General features: G+C 31.7%; 2 protein-coding genes across 3 annotated transcripts; one reads left to right on the forward strand and one right to left on the reverse strand.

Moving 5' to 3' along the window:
- Nucleotides 1–3,841: 3,841 nt before the first annotated feature.
- LOC105164860 (8-hydroxygeraniol oxidoreductase) lies at nt 3,842–6,053 on the forward strand. Of its 2 annotated transcripts, none has more exons than XM_011083664.3 (7): nt 3,842–3,948; nt 4,157–4,302; nt 4,399–4,436; nt 4,535–4,937; nt 5,121–5,357; nt 5,461–5,619; nt 5,730–6,053. In XM_011083664.3, exons 1-7 carry the CDS (start codon nt 3,906–3,908, stop codon nt 5,838–5,840), a joined length of 1,137 nt encoding a protein of 378 aa, XP_011081966.1. In that variant the 5' UTR covers nt 3,842–3,905; the 3' UTR covers nt 5,841–6,053. The 2 variants fall into 2 exon arrangements, with proteins under 2 accessions (XP_011081966.1, XP_011081967.1); XM_011083665.3 differs by having other exon boundaries at nt 3,863–3,948; nt 4,144–4,302.
- A 2,143-nt stretch (nt 6,054–8,196) lies between these two features.
- LOC105164859 (premnaspirodiene oxygenase) lies at nt 8,197–10,124 on the reverse strand. The gene is made up of 2 exons (XM_011083662.3): nt 9,119–10,124; nt 8,197–9,034 (listed from the first exon to the last, which is right to left on the reverse strand). Exons 1-2 carry the CDS (start codon nt 10,040–10,042, stop codon nt 8,417–8,419), a joined length of 1,542 nt encoding a protein of 513 aa, XP_011081964.1. The 5' UTR covers nt 10,043–10,124; the 3' UTR covers nt 8,197–8,416.
- Between the last annotated feature and the right edge of the window lie 2,713 nt (nt 10,125–12,837).

The following is a 12,837-nucleotide window of genomic DNA, read 5'->3' on the forward strand; positions in this document are numbered from 1 at the left end:
AAAAGAAAAAGGAGAAAAAGATAGAAATATTGCGAGTGCTTGGTTGGTATATAATTCAATGACCGACTTCGACCTCAAAATATTTGGTGCTCATCAGCAATGGCTTAATTTTCTCTGTAACGAAAATCGTTAACGACATTTCCAATACGTAAATTTTTTAATAATTACAATTAGCACAAGTCATATAATGATTATTATATCAATAATTAATGTATACTTATTATTAATTATATTTTTTGAAATAATTCAAAATTTGTAATATGTTTATAATAATTATTATTATCATTTTCTAGTAATAGTAATTTTACTTTTGAATTAGCTCGACATAAATTTTTTCATTGCTATTGAGCCATTTTCTTATAATATTTTTAAAATTTTAAAAATAAAATAAATGTAAATTAATTATCCACGGCGCACATTATATTATTTTAGTAGATATAATTGTGCATGAGTGTAGTGTATAGGTGCACAACTCACGTAACGGAACATTAATCAAGAGGAAAACTTATAATTTCAAGAAATAAATTAAACAAGAAGTGAAATTTTTAACCTTGTCTGAAAGTGAAATATATAAAATTGAGGAATGCCGGGTTGGAGTCGAGTTCCTGTACATGTTTATTTGGACACAGGAATATTGTAACGTGCCCAATTGCATTTTTAAAAGAGCTCGAGTTCCCACGTTCAGCCATAAATAAAGTAGTTTAAGGGGGACAATAATCAGTCACCAACCTGTTGCATATTCTGAAAATACAATAAAATGGAAAATTATATAAGCCCATGATGTGTAATTTAATTTATAATTATTAGATATTGATAATTGTAATTAAATTTATTAAAATAATAGTTCATCACTTTCATTTAAAAAAAAATAAAATAAAAAATTATGATTTTATTCTAGTAGGAAGGATGGCAATATTTTTGATCCTAGTGGAGTCTATTCTTGTAATTAGATTATATGTATAACTAGAAAAGTTTCGGATATTGAGAATAAAATTTGTAAAAATTGTTGGAAAATATAGGAAATATATAATAGGAAAAAACTTAGGGGAAAGATATAGAAAATATTGATTGACAATTTTGCAAATTATATTTTTATTTTAAAGAATAATATGAATTAGTAACTTTAAGGGTATGTTAAATTTATTTTTCTGAATAAAATTGTGCAGAAGTCAGAAAGTTCTCATTTTTAATTAAGTAATATAAAAAATTAATCGCAACAATGCATATATATATATATATATATTAAAAGTACAAAGTAATTAAGGTGATTTTTAAAGCATACTCTTGTGATGATTTTACCAAGTTAATTTTTACATTTATTCAATTATACAAAAATAATAATACAATCTATTTAATATAACATAATATAATTAAAATTATCAATTAATATCATAATTTTTATTATTATCTTTAATATTAATTTTTGTATTATCAAACTTTTTATACAAATTTAACGAATTATTGTTGTTGTTATTGTTAACAATAATACTAATAATGCAGCTGAACGCAGTCTATGCAATCTACTGAATATAAAATTAAATTCAATATATTCTCAAAATACGATTCTTTTAAAATTAGCTCAAGTCAAATCAACTTATCCTTTAAATGAAATGCGATTTTAGTTGGACTGATGAGCGAGGCAGTTCAATGGTTTTGTAACTTTTGTTGAACACCCTTAATGTGAGCTGAATTATTTTTACGTTGGACGGTAATCGATCTTAGGGTCTTATTCTGCTTTGAAATGTCTGAAGACAGACGACTTAAAAATGATTAAGGATAACTGCACTCTTTTTTTTTCAAGATTTGATGTAATTACACGTAAATTTTTTATAATTTGAAAAATTACATTTAGCACCCATAAAATTTATTTTTGTCTATCAAATAAGTCCCTCCGTTAGTTAAAAAATTCACTAAATTTGTTAATATTAACAAAAAAATATAAAAAAAAAATTATATTAACATCTGATTGACTTATTTACTTATTGCAGGTTAAATAATCTTTTTATGATCAAATCACCCTCATATGTTTTCACATGCTAATGCATATATATGAAGAGGTATATTTTCAATCGTCATAAGGATAATGTAACCCGAAAAAAAATGTTTGATCTGTATCAATTTTCATTCAATTTTTTGTTAATATCAACAAATTTAATGAATTTTAACTAACTGATGGACTTATTTGTTAAACGAAAACAAACTTTTTTGTTAATATATCAACAAATCCAATGAATTTTGACTAACTGATGGACTTATTTGTTAAATAGAAATAAACCTAATCAGATGCGTTAGATATAAGTTTTTAAACTACAAAACATCTATATGTAATTATATCAAATAGTAAAGAAGAGGAATGTAATTATCCCAAATTGTTAACTACAAGACAAATTGCCAAGTTATGGATCAGATGTTGATATTACTATGAATTGGTGTACTCCTCCTTTCCATGTAAAGTGCGAAACTTTGATCTAGTTGATAGCATAAATTATTTTTGTATATTTATTATTTTTATTTAGTTTAAGGGTAAAGTGGTTATTATATATAAAAATAAATACAAAAAATGAATAAAAATATCAGTTGGATATCAAAATGGTATTAATGGTGAAAAATTAAGTTAATTGTAATTACTCATGTACCAAAGTGATATTAATATCAAAATTTAGGTACTAATTGAGTTATTTGTAATTACTCAAGGATCAAAATGACATTAATAACAAGATTCGGGTGTGAATATGAATTTTAGTCGATTATTATTGTAGTATGCACGCGGTGCGCGTGCCTGCTATATATATATATAGTTATATAATTAATTAATTATTGCCACCATATGAAAGTTATTATCATGAACAGAAATAAAATTTATAATATATCATTAAACTATAGTATCTCTAATAAAGTATTAGTAGTTGGTGGGGAAAAGATAAACTAGTTCCTCTATACTGTACACATTTGAGCATACAGACAAAGCATGTCGATGCTAAATATTTAATACTAATTAATCAGAGACCTTTATTTCATTTAAGGCCCGTATATATTACTCTAATCTCCTCACACTGCTCGAGCTTTATATGTAGTACACAGATATATATAAGAGTTCCACAACCATTTATTTATATATATGTATAATAAATTTAATATAATTTATTTCCTGTGACATTGTAAATAAGCAAATTATTTTCTTATAAAAAAAAATACCGATTTACCTTCCTATATCTTTTAATAAAAAGAAATTTTTATTTTAAGAGACATAAGGAGGTATTTTATTATTTTTTTTATAAGGTATAATTTGATCGTTTACAATATTATAGTGAGTTGTTTGTATTTTTTTATATATATATAAGGGACATTTTACACTCCCTTCTCCTGAGATTTGATGTAATTACATATAGAGTTTCCTATGGTTTGAGAAATTACATTTAATACCTTTAAGGTTTGCTTCTGTTTAACAAATAAATCCCCCTGTTAGTCAAAATTCACTAGATTTGTTGATACTAACAAAAAGTTGAATACTCGATTGACTGATTACTGAGTTGTTGCACGTCAAATAGTTTTTTCAAACTAAACTACCCTTATAACGATGAAAATATACCTCCTCACATGCATTAATGCGTGAAGACATATGAAGGTAATTTGACCATAGATAATTTATTTGACCTGCAATAAATAAGTAAATAGTTAATCATGGGTTAATATAGACTTTTTTCTGATTTTATTTTGTTTATACAAACAAATTTAATGAATTTTAACTAATTAACGGTATTTGTTAAACAAAAATAAAAACTTTAGAGGTGTTATACGTAATTTCCCTATATAATTGTCCTTCTTAAACATTACTTGAAGTCACAGAGTTTCTGCTCCGCAAAACTTATTCGCATAGTTAGGCAGCAAGCTGCAATACGAATAGCATGACCAACACCAACACCACCCCAGCAGTCATAACATGCAAAGGTACTGCTCTTTTCATTCATCATTAATTCCATCGTCTACATTATTCTTGAAACTGTTACTAATGTTTGTCTAATTAGTATGTGTGTGTATATATATTTATGGAAAATTAAGGATGATATATGAAGAAGTTGAGTACAGTTGGAGTACTTAATAAACTAATAATTCTTGGATTAGCTTATTATGATGAAATGATAGTATATGTTTGCAGCTGCTGTGATAAGGAAATCATGGGAGCCACTGCAAGTGGAGGAGATTCAAGTGGATCCTCCAAAATCTGGTGAAGTTAGGATCAAGATGCTCTGCGCCAGTATGTGCCACACTGATATGACATGCTGCAATTCTGGCTTCCCTGTTGTCAGTAGAACCCTTTGATCTTTTCAGTAATATATATATGTATAAGATCATGTATGCATGCTTTTTGTTCTGTTGCTCACTTGTTTAATTTTTCAGCCTTTTTTCCCTCGGATCCCTGGCCATGAAGGAGTAGGGTCAGTGTCTTTATCATGAATTTTTTAATACTTGTTTCAAGGGACTTGGAAGAATTAGAGCTCAAACTTGTATGATTAATTGGGTTTTGGAAATACAGTGTGGTGGAGAGCGTTGGAGAGCAGGTGACAAACCTCAAGGTAGGAGATATAGTTATGACACTCTATCTGGGAGAATGTGGAGAATGCCTAAATTGCAGTTCAGGGAGGACAAACTTATGCCATAAATACCCGCTCGGTTTCGATGGCCTAATGCCTGACGGCACATCAAGATTGTCGGTTGGAGGGGAGAGAACCTACCACCTTGTAAGCTGCTCCACCTGGTCTGAATATGCTGTCATAGACGCCAATTACACCGTCAAAGTAGACCCCAGACTCTCTCCTCCCCATGCTAGTTTCCTTTGCTGTGGTTTCACAACTGGTTTCGGATCAAGCTGGAGAGAAGTCAATATCGAAAAGGGCTCAACTGTTGCGGTAATTGGCCTTGGTGCTGTTGGACTTGGGGTAAGCACAACAGTATAGATATTTGAGATTATATACATATATATATATATATATACATACCTCGGAATTAGTACAAATGATGGCTCATCAGAAAATGCCAAGTATGCTAATTGTGACGGATTGACTGAGCGAGGATGATTAGTCTTGCAGTAGCAAGTGCACTAATTTGTGACATGAACGCAGGCTGCAAAGGGAGCTCAATTGCAAGGGGCCTCGAAGATAATCGGGATAGACATAAACGAGTTGAAGAAGGAGAAAGCAAAGGCCTTTGGAATCACAGACTTCATCAATCCTAAGCTCTCTGACAAATCTGTATCAGAGTTGATCAAAGAAGCCACTGGAGGGCTTGGAGTAGACTACTGTTTCGAGTGCTCAGGCGTGCCGGCCCTCGTCAACGAGGCCATCGAGGGCTCAAAGATGGTATGACTCATCAACTACTAACCACGTTAATATTCGTGTTTTTTTTTTTTTTAATTGAAGATCAAATGATATATAATGAGATGGAGTAAATGTGTAATTACAGGGACTTGGGACAATAATGGTTCTTGGTGTGGGACCTGGGAAGAGTGTGGAGGTCGACTACATCCCCCTCTTGTGTGGTAGAACTCTGAGGGGTTCCACCTATGGTGGAGTAAGAACTCAATCTGATCTCCCTAAAATTATTGAGAAATGTGTAAACAAGGTATATATATATGTCCAAATCATCAATGTTTATATACATTCAATTCTTTTGACATGTAATCTTGATTGTTGTACATGAACTGAGAAGAAGTAATTTGTAATATTGAGCAGGAAATTGATCTTGATCAGCTCATCACTCATGAGGTTTCACTTGCTGAGATTAACAAAGGTTTGGAGTACATGAAGCAGCCCAACTGTGTTAAGGTTGTTATCAAGTTCTAAGGGAAATTCAGCAAATTACTGCTCTTTCTTTCTCCTCTTCCATATTTTTTTTCCTTTTATTACATATATTTGGTGTGTCATTTGAAGCTGTCAGAATCAGAATCAGATTGTGTATTGACATATCTAAAATAAAGATAGCTTTGTAACATCATCCCCCGCCCCCCAAAAAAATAAAAAATAAAATAATTATAATAAAGACGCTTGATTTTTTCTTTTTTTGTGGTTAATGACGATCATTGATCTGCTACACAATTATAAAAATATACATGAAAGCAATGCACATGAACACACACCGAAACACGTGATAGGGTGAATAACAATTTACCCCTGTGATATTGAAAATGAGTAAATTACCCCCTATAAAAAATATAGCAATTTATCCTCCTATACATTTTAAAATGAAGCAATTTACCTCTTTAGATAGGGAGGTAAATTGCTTTATTTTAAATATCATTGGGGGGGGGGGTAAATTGTTGTATTTTAAAAAATATAGGGAGGTAAACCGCTACTTATTTTTGCATAAAAAGGTAATTTACACATTCGCGATATCATAAGGGGGTTGCTTACATTTTTTTCTATATATATATATTAGTAGTACATTTTTTATACATTTCTATATCAATTATATTTACCAATCTTTAGTAAATGTTATATCAACAACTAAAATTCGAGAAAAAAAATCCAAATTAAAGAATCACAAGCATGTGCTAATTTTCATTAAATTTAGCATCTTTTCCTTAATATTTGGATTAAATGTGCTATATTATAGCAACAAAGAATCATAAAAGTCCTCCCGGGTACTGCTCATCCATTTTTTGATCAGCAAAGATCCACCAACCAATTTTTGCAGTCCCAGAAGAAAAGCGTCCACAACCAATTTCCGAATTGTATATACCAAATGGTGTTGACGGAGTGCAAGAAATTAAAGTTGAGAGTTTGAATCAACCACTACAAACGAAAAACAAATTCATCCATTGTCTTATTATCCCAATCATGAAAACTTTTTGTGCTTAATTAATTACTAATTGCAGCAACAAGACAGTCTGCCTTTGTCATGCGCACACCTTTTTCTTTTTCAGACAATTAGCAATTATTGATTTTATATATATATATATATATATAAATTAGAATACTAATCATTAATAACAATTAATTTAATGCATTTATGAAGAATAAAAATGATATATAAATTAGAATACTAATCATTAATAACAATTAATTTAATGCATTTATGAAGAATAAAAATGATATATATATATATATATATAATAAATTCATGAGGCCACATAAGTTTATTGCACAACTTTTCGGGCTTCTACTATTTGTTCTGCTGAGGGCCGGAGTGTTTTCATATATACTTTCTTGTTCAAATCAAATATGATTGAATTAAATTAATTATAAAATACGTGTGATATATAAAAATAAAAAAAAATTATAAAATAAATTACGAACTTATACATGTACTAAAGAACAAAGATATATAAATTCAAGCCGCCAAAAGCAGATTATAATTATCAGAGAAAAGTAATAAGGTAGACTTGGGAATTGTCAAAGTTGAAGATGCATGGAGGAAAAAATCAAGCTGTTGTTAAATATTCTTGTTAATAATTAGTGCAAATGGAGTATGTATTAGGGTAGAAATTATGACAATTCTGATCATGATGTGAACGACTGTTGAAAGTGATTGGTAATGTGCTTTGTAATTCCAGAAATAAATTTAACAATATTGGTAATCTACATTGTAATAAAACATGCACCGTTCTCTTGTCAGGATTGTCATATTTGTCTATGAATATAGATTTTGACATGGGATTTTAGGGGAAAAAATTTATAATTTTAATCCTGAGGTTCGAAATTTATTTGGGTAATTTTAAAAAATTTTGTATATTGAGGACACATATAGCCTTATTAGCTAAAATGACCAGTTTAATTGTGCACTGTTTCGATCATTTTCATCCTTAATATGCAAAATTTTTAAAATACAGGATAAAATTATGAAATTAGATTTATGCAAGAATAACATTATAATACTTAATTTACAGGACTAAAATTATAATTTTCTCTTTTTTCCGTGGCAATTGGATAAGTTTAGCCTTCCATTGATGGTCATATTAAATAAATTAAGTATTTTAAGAAAAATAATTAATTTAGAGATAGATTTTAGTATACTTATTATATGATTAATTATATCTATCATCTAAGAAATCCAAGACTTGAGCAAAAGTCAACCTCAAGTACCCACATGTAAAGAAAGTCCAAGGTGCAAAATAACATGTAATCCCCATTTCCACGAGTTATACTGTCTGTCATTAGGAGTTGAAGCACTGAGTTAATGAAGAAGAAAACAGAGACAATCTAAACCACAACGCAATCTGGCTACAACCTCGTAACCAACAAGATCAAAATACACATAAGGACTATCAAGTTCAAACAAAATGTACAAGAAAGTGAAACATTTGTCTAATCCGACCGATACAAAGTACTAGAATAGTACTCCACATGCAATAATAATAGTTCCTAGGAAAGAGTCGTAGAGCTAGCTAATCTTCACCAACATCTTTATTGACATCCCCTGTCTATTTAGATAGTCCATGATATCGGGTGGCTACCAATTCCAGGTTCTGTCTTCTGGCTGCTGTAATCGCTGGGCGCTCAACCATGTCCAGATCGTTGGGGCTCATCCCGTCGGGCAATTTCCAGTCAAAATTGTAAAGAAGATGGGCCAGAGGCAGCTCAACGCTTGCTAAACCAAACGTCATTCCAGGGCACATTCTTCTTCCAGCACCAAATGGTATATATTCAAAGTGATTCCCTGTGAAATCTGTTGAATTGTTGTCGAATCTTTCTGGCTCGAAGCTTTCGGGATTAGACCAAATCTCGGGGTCTCTTCCCATTCCCCAGGCGTTCACCAGGACTTTTGCTCTTGCAGGGATGAGATAGCCTGCGATTTCAGTGTCCTCTCGAGAAACTCTTGGGATTAATGGGATTGGAGCGTGTAGTCTTAGCCCTTCCTTGATTACTAACTTTAGGTACTTCAGGTTCTGAACATCGGCGTCCTCAATCGTTTTGTTTCCTTTGAATGTTTGCCTGATTTCGTTCTGTACTTTGCCCATCACGTGGGGGTTTCTTATGAGCTCTGCCATGATCCAGTCTACTGTCGTTGATGATGTTTCAGTTCCGGCTGCAAATATGTCCTGCCACAAAAACATCCAATTTTCTTACACACAACGATACGAGACAGAGTTACAGATACACAGTGCTCCATTTTCTATACTTACATAAATAACAGCTTTGATGTTGTCATCAGTGATGGGGAATTCAAGTTCTCCGCTTTGCTGAACTCTTAGCAGGACATCGACTAAGTCTTCATTGCCAAACTCTCCATTGCCCCTTCTCTCCAAATTATCTTTGTCGGCAGCTATCTTGGCCAAGTTACGTCTGTGCTCCCCTATAATGTCATCAAGAATCAGATCAAGCTTCCGTCTCATCCTGAGCAATTTGCGCCTGTTGCAGCTTATGGCCCTCAGAATTTTCGATGAGGGATAAAGATCAGACACATCAAATCCACTCACTAATGTTATCCCTTCCTTGAACATTTCTATCAGCTGGTCCTTATCTCTGCACACTTTGCCAAATGCTGCTCTGCATGTTATTGAACTTGTCAACATGAAGATCTTTTCAGTCAGATCAACCGGAGCCCCCGAAGACGCCCCTATGGAATCAACAAGATGCGACACCTCATCGTTCCTGATCGAGCCAAACGATTTGACATTCTTGGCGCTTAGAAGTTCAAGAATGCAGATTTTCCGCATTTGTCTCCAATAATCACCGTATTGGCTAAAGGAGATGTTGGAGGAATTGTACCACAGGATTTCCCCTGCTATATTCTCCGGCCTGTCCGCAAACGTGGGATCATGCACTTTAAGTACTTCTTTGGATAGCGTAGGCGATGAGACGACGACTGCCGTAACTTCTCCAAGCTTGAAATGCATAAGGGGTCCATATTTCTTGGCCAACTCTTGGAAAGAACGATGTGGAAGTGTTCCTATGTGATGAAGATGGCCAATTACAGGTAATTTCCATGGACCTGGAGGCAATTTTCGGCTTCTGGTGCTGAATTTCTTCCATCCCTTGTGCAAGAAGAAGATGAAGGATAGAAGGAGGAGGAAATTAGTGAAGTTGAAGGGGAATTGGAGTTCCATTTTCTTGATGATGAATCTGATATATTTGAGGTTTCTTGCTGATAGCTTGTATATATATAATGGTTTTGATAGAAAAGTAAAAATGTAGAAGCTCAACTCTTGAACTCTTAAGAGTGGCCGGCCTACTAACTTTGTCCTTTTAGTTTCGTACAATTCAAAACCCTGCAGTCTTTTTGACCATCTGCAGTTATCACTTTCCTTGTTCAAAGATCTCCATGTTGGATAATACTAAGAAATTTTAATTTAAATTGACTTCAAATCTAAACTATTTATACGAAAAGTGTGATATACGTGTTATGTAATTGATATATAATTAAAAAAAATAATCAATCACGTAGTAAATATATCACACTTACTTTGTAACTCATTTGATTCGGCCAATTTAATTTGAGTATGGATAGTGAATTTGAGTTTTATAAATATATAGGTTGTAAATTTATTTTTATAATAGGTTATCATTTATTTGGCTTTCTAAAACTATAATCAGACGCAGTCGATCGATTCATGCGTTTAATTTAAAATTTTATTATATCTATTTATTTAAGTAAAAAAAAGAAAAAAGAAATAATTTTCTAAAAAAAGTCTATGAGTAGAGACGTTAGTTTAAACCAATAGTTGGTGAGCACAACACAATAATATTTTGATTCAAAGTAGAAGTTTCCAACTCAGTGTAAAATTCCACAAACTTGAATGATAATTGATGTATGCATATGGGTAGTGGAGCAACTGATGTTTCCATTTCCTCTTTTAAAATCTTTTCAAACTTTGACTGCATTTGGATAGCATCATTCTGGAAGCAGAACACCTTGGAAAATAGCTTGCAACTGAGGTTGCTGCATGTAATCACATACTTGTAATTTTTTATTTCTAGGTTCTAGAAGGGAAGTAGTGATTGAATATTCTTTCCAACCTCATCCAAATTTGTATATAAAAACAGGTCTATTGTTGTTTTTCAGTTATAAAATTTGGGAATTCTTATGCATTGAGACTAATTTTGTGCAAAGTTGTGCAGTTGAACTACCAAACTGAATAAAGACCAAAGAAATAAATTCCCAAACTATAATTGGACTCAAAAAATATAAGTTGTTTTAGCTCAAAAGGGATTTATCAATAAATACTCAAAATATGGTATTCATGGCAAAAAAGATTTGTCATGCGTGCCCAGTTAATTTCTATGAATAATTAAGATTATTTTCTTAGATAATATTAGCTAGTTGATAGTCGATTATATCACATACTCCATCGATACAATTAGTAGGAGTGTCACCTCTTTCTACACATTTGAGTCACATATAACAGACAGAATTATTATAACTTGCTCAGAAGCCATCCTCTCTTCTAGTATATCATTAACATTATCAATTTAAGACTTCTAATTTATGGACTTGTGAGTAAAATACTGCATACTGGCCCAACTAGACTTAGAATGAATAATGTGGACCTATTCCTCTAGAGTAAACACAATCCAAGGTCTACACCAAAAAAAATATCGCAGAGAAGTGAGCCTGTAACTCAATAAGTAAACAACCAATTCCAACTATACATGTAATTTTATCTTCAGTTCAACAAGGCAACAATGAGCAACAAATAACACATGTCACCATTATATCTCATTTGATTAACAATGCAAACATCTCACAACAGTACAATCAATCAACCCTTCCCTTACTAGTATACTTACAAGATGGTGATATAGGGTCTTTCTCCACCAACTCATCCTCACTTTTCACCATATTAAGTTTAAGTGCATCCCCTTTGAGTGTCGTACGACCTAAATTTGCCACACAAGCTAGTTTTGATAATCAAAGAGGTATTCACACAACCATTATAATAAGTTTTCATCACTCTCTCATGTCTCCATATCATCATTTAAGTGAGCAGCGCCATACACTCTTGGAGCATGAAAAATACACTTCACATCATACTTCCACAACATCAGCATTCAAAGTACAAAATCTAATCAATCATACCATGTTACTTTGACCAAACAACCATTCAACTGAAACTATCCATCAAATATACCTTCTTCCCAAGTATTAGCCACACCATTATATGTTTACATAAAAGGAAAATGGAGTACATATATATGATGATGTTAATTGTTACTTACCTTACTTCCAACATAATCATTCAACTCAACCATCCATCAAGTATAGCCTCTTCATAATTTAATTAGCAAATATAATAATAGACTTTTAACAAAGATAATATCAAGATAAAATAAACACATATAAGTGACGTCAATTGTTTACTTACCTTATATGTAGATCGTTAATAGTCTTAATTTGTGCGTTTTTTCAATTTGATCCAGCTCCTAATAATATCTAAAATATATGTTTTTAATATTCCCACTTTCAGAAAATAAAAATAAAATATAAATACTTATATCTCCAATTTTCCTTCGCCTTTTTCTGCACAGTTTTTGACAGAAACTCGGTTTTACTTTTACAAATTCTTCACAGATCGAAATATAGTTGCTACAGGCTTTATTCACTCCAAATATTTTTATTTTTGTCTAGTTTTATTTCCAACAAGAATCGTACAAATTGGATCTCTATGTAAGAATTATTAATTTTTACTACAACCTAGTACAGATTGAAACAGATTCGAGCCCACTATACTTTAAAAATTCTCTCAAACATCATAGTCTCTTCTGAAAATCACAATATTTTAAAAATATAATCAACTATGTGTCTAGTTTCATTTTACAAAAGAATCATGTGAATTGAACAAGTAGAACTAAAGTTACAAGGATTTAAACAAACTTTGTCAGGTTTCTCGCAGAAACAAAGCAA

The sequence above is a fragment of the Sesamum indicum genome, linkage group LG6, assembly GCF_026168435.1.
Source record: "Sesamum indicum cultivar Baizhima isolate 11 linkage group LG6, ASM2616843v1, whole genome shotgun sequence".
NCBI classification, from domain to species: Eukaryota; Viridiplantae; Streptophyta; class Magnoliopsida; order Lamiales; family Pedaliaceae; genus Sesamum; species Sesamum indicum.

Coding starts and splice junctions, on each gene's coding strand:
- LOC105164860 (XM_011083664.3), top strand. CDS start 3,906: ATGACCAACACCAACACCACCCCAGCAGTCATAACATGCAAAG. Junction 4,437..4,534: donor CCTGGCCATGAAGGAGTAGG/GTCAGTGTCTTT, acceptor TTGGAAATACAG/TGTGGTGGAGAGCGTTGGAG. Junction 5,620..5,729: donor TTGAGAAATGTGTAAACAAG/GTATATATATAT, acceptor AATATTGAGCAG/GAAATTGATCTTGATCAGCT.
- LOC105164859 (XM_011083662.3), bottom strand. CDS start 10,042: ATGGAACTCCAATTCCCCTTCAACTTCACTAATTTCCTCCTCCTTCTA. Junction 9,035..9,118: donor ACATCAAAGCTGTTATTTAT/GTAAGTATAGAA, acceptor TTTTTGTGGCAG/GACATATTTGCAGCCGGAAC.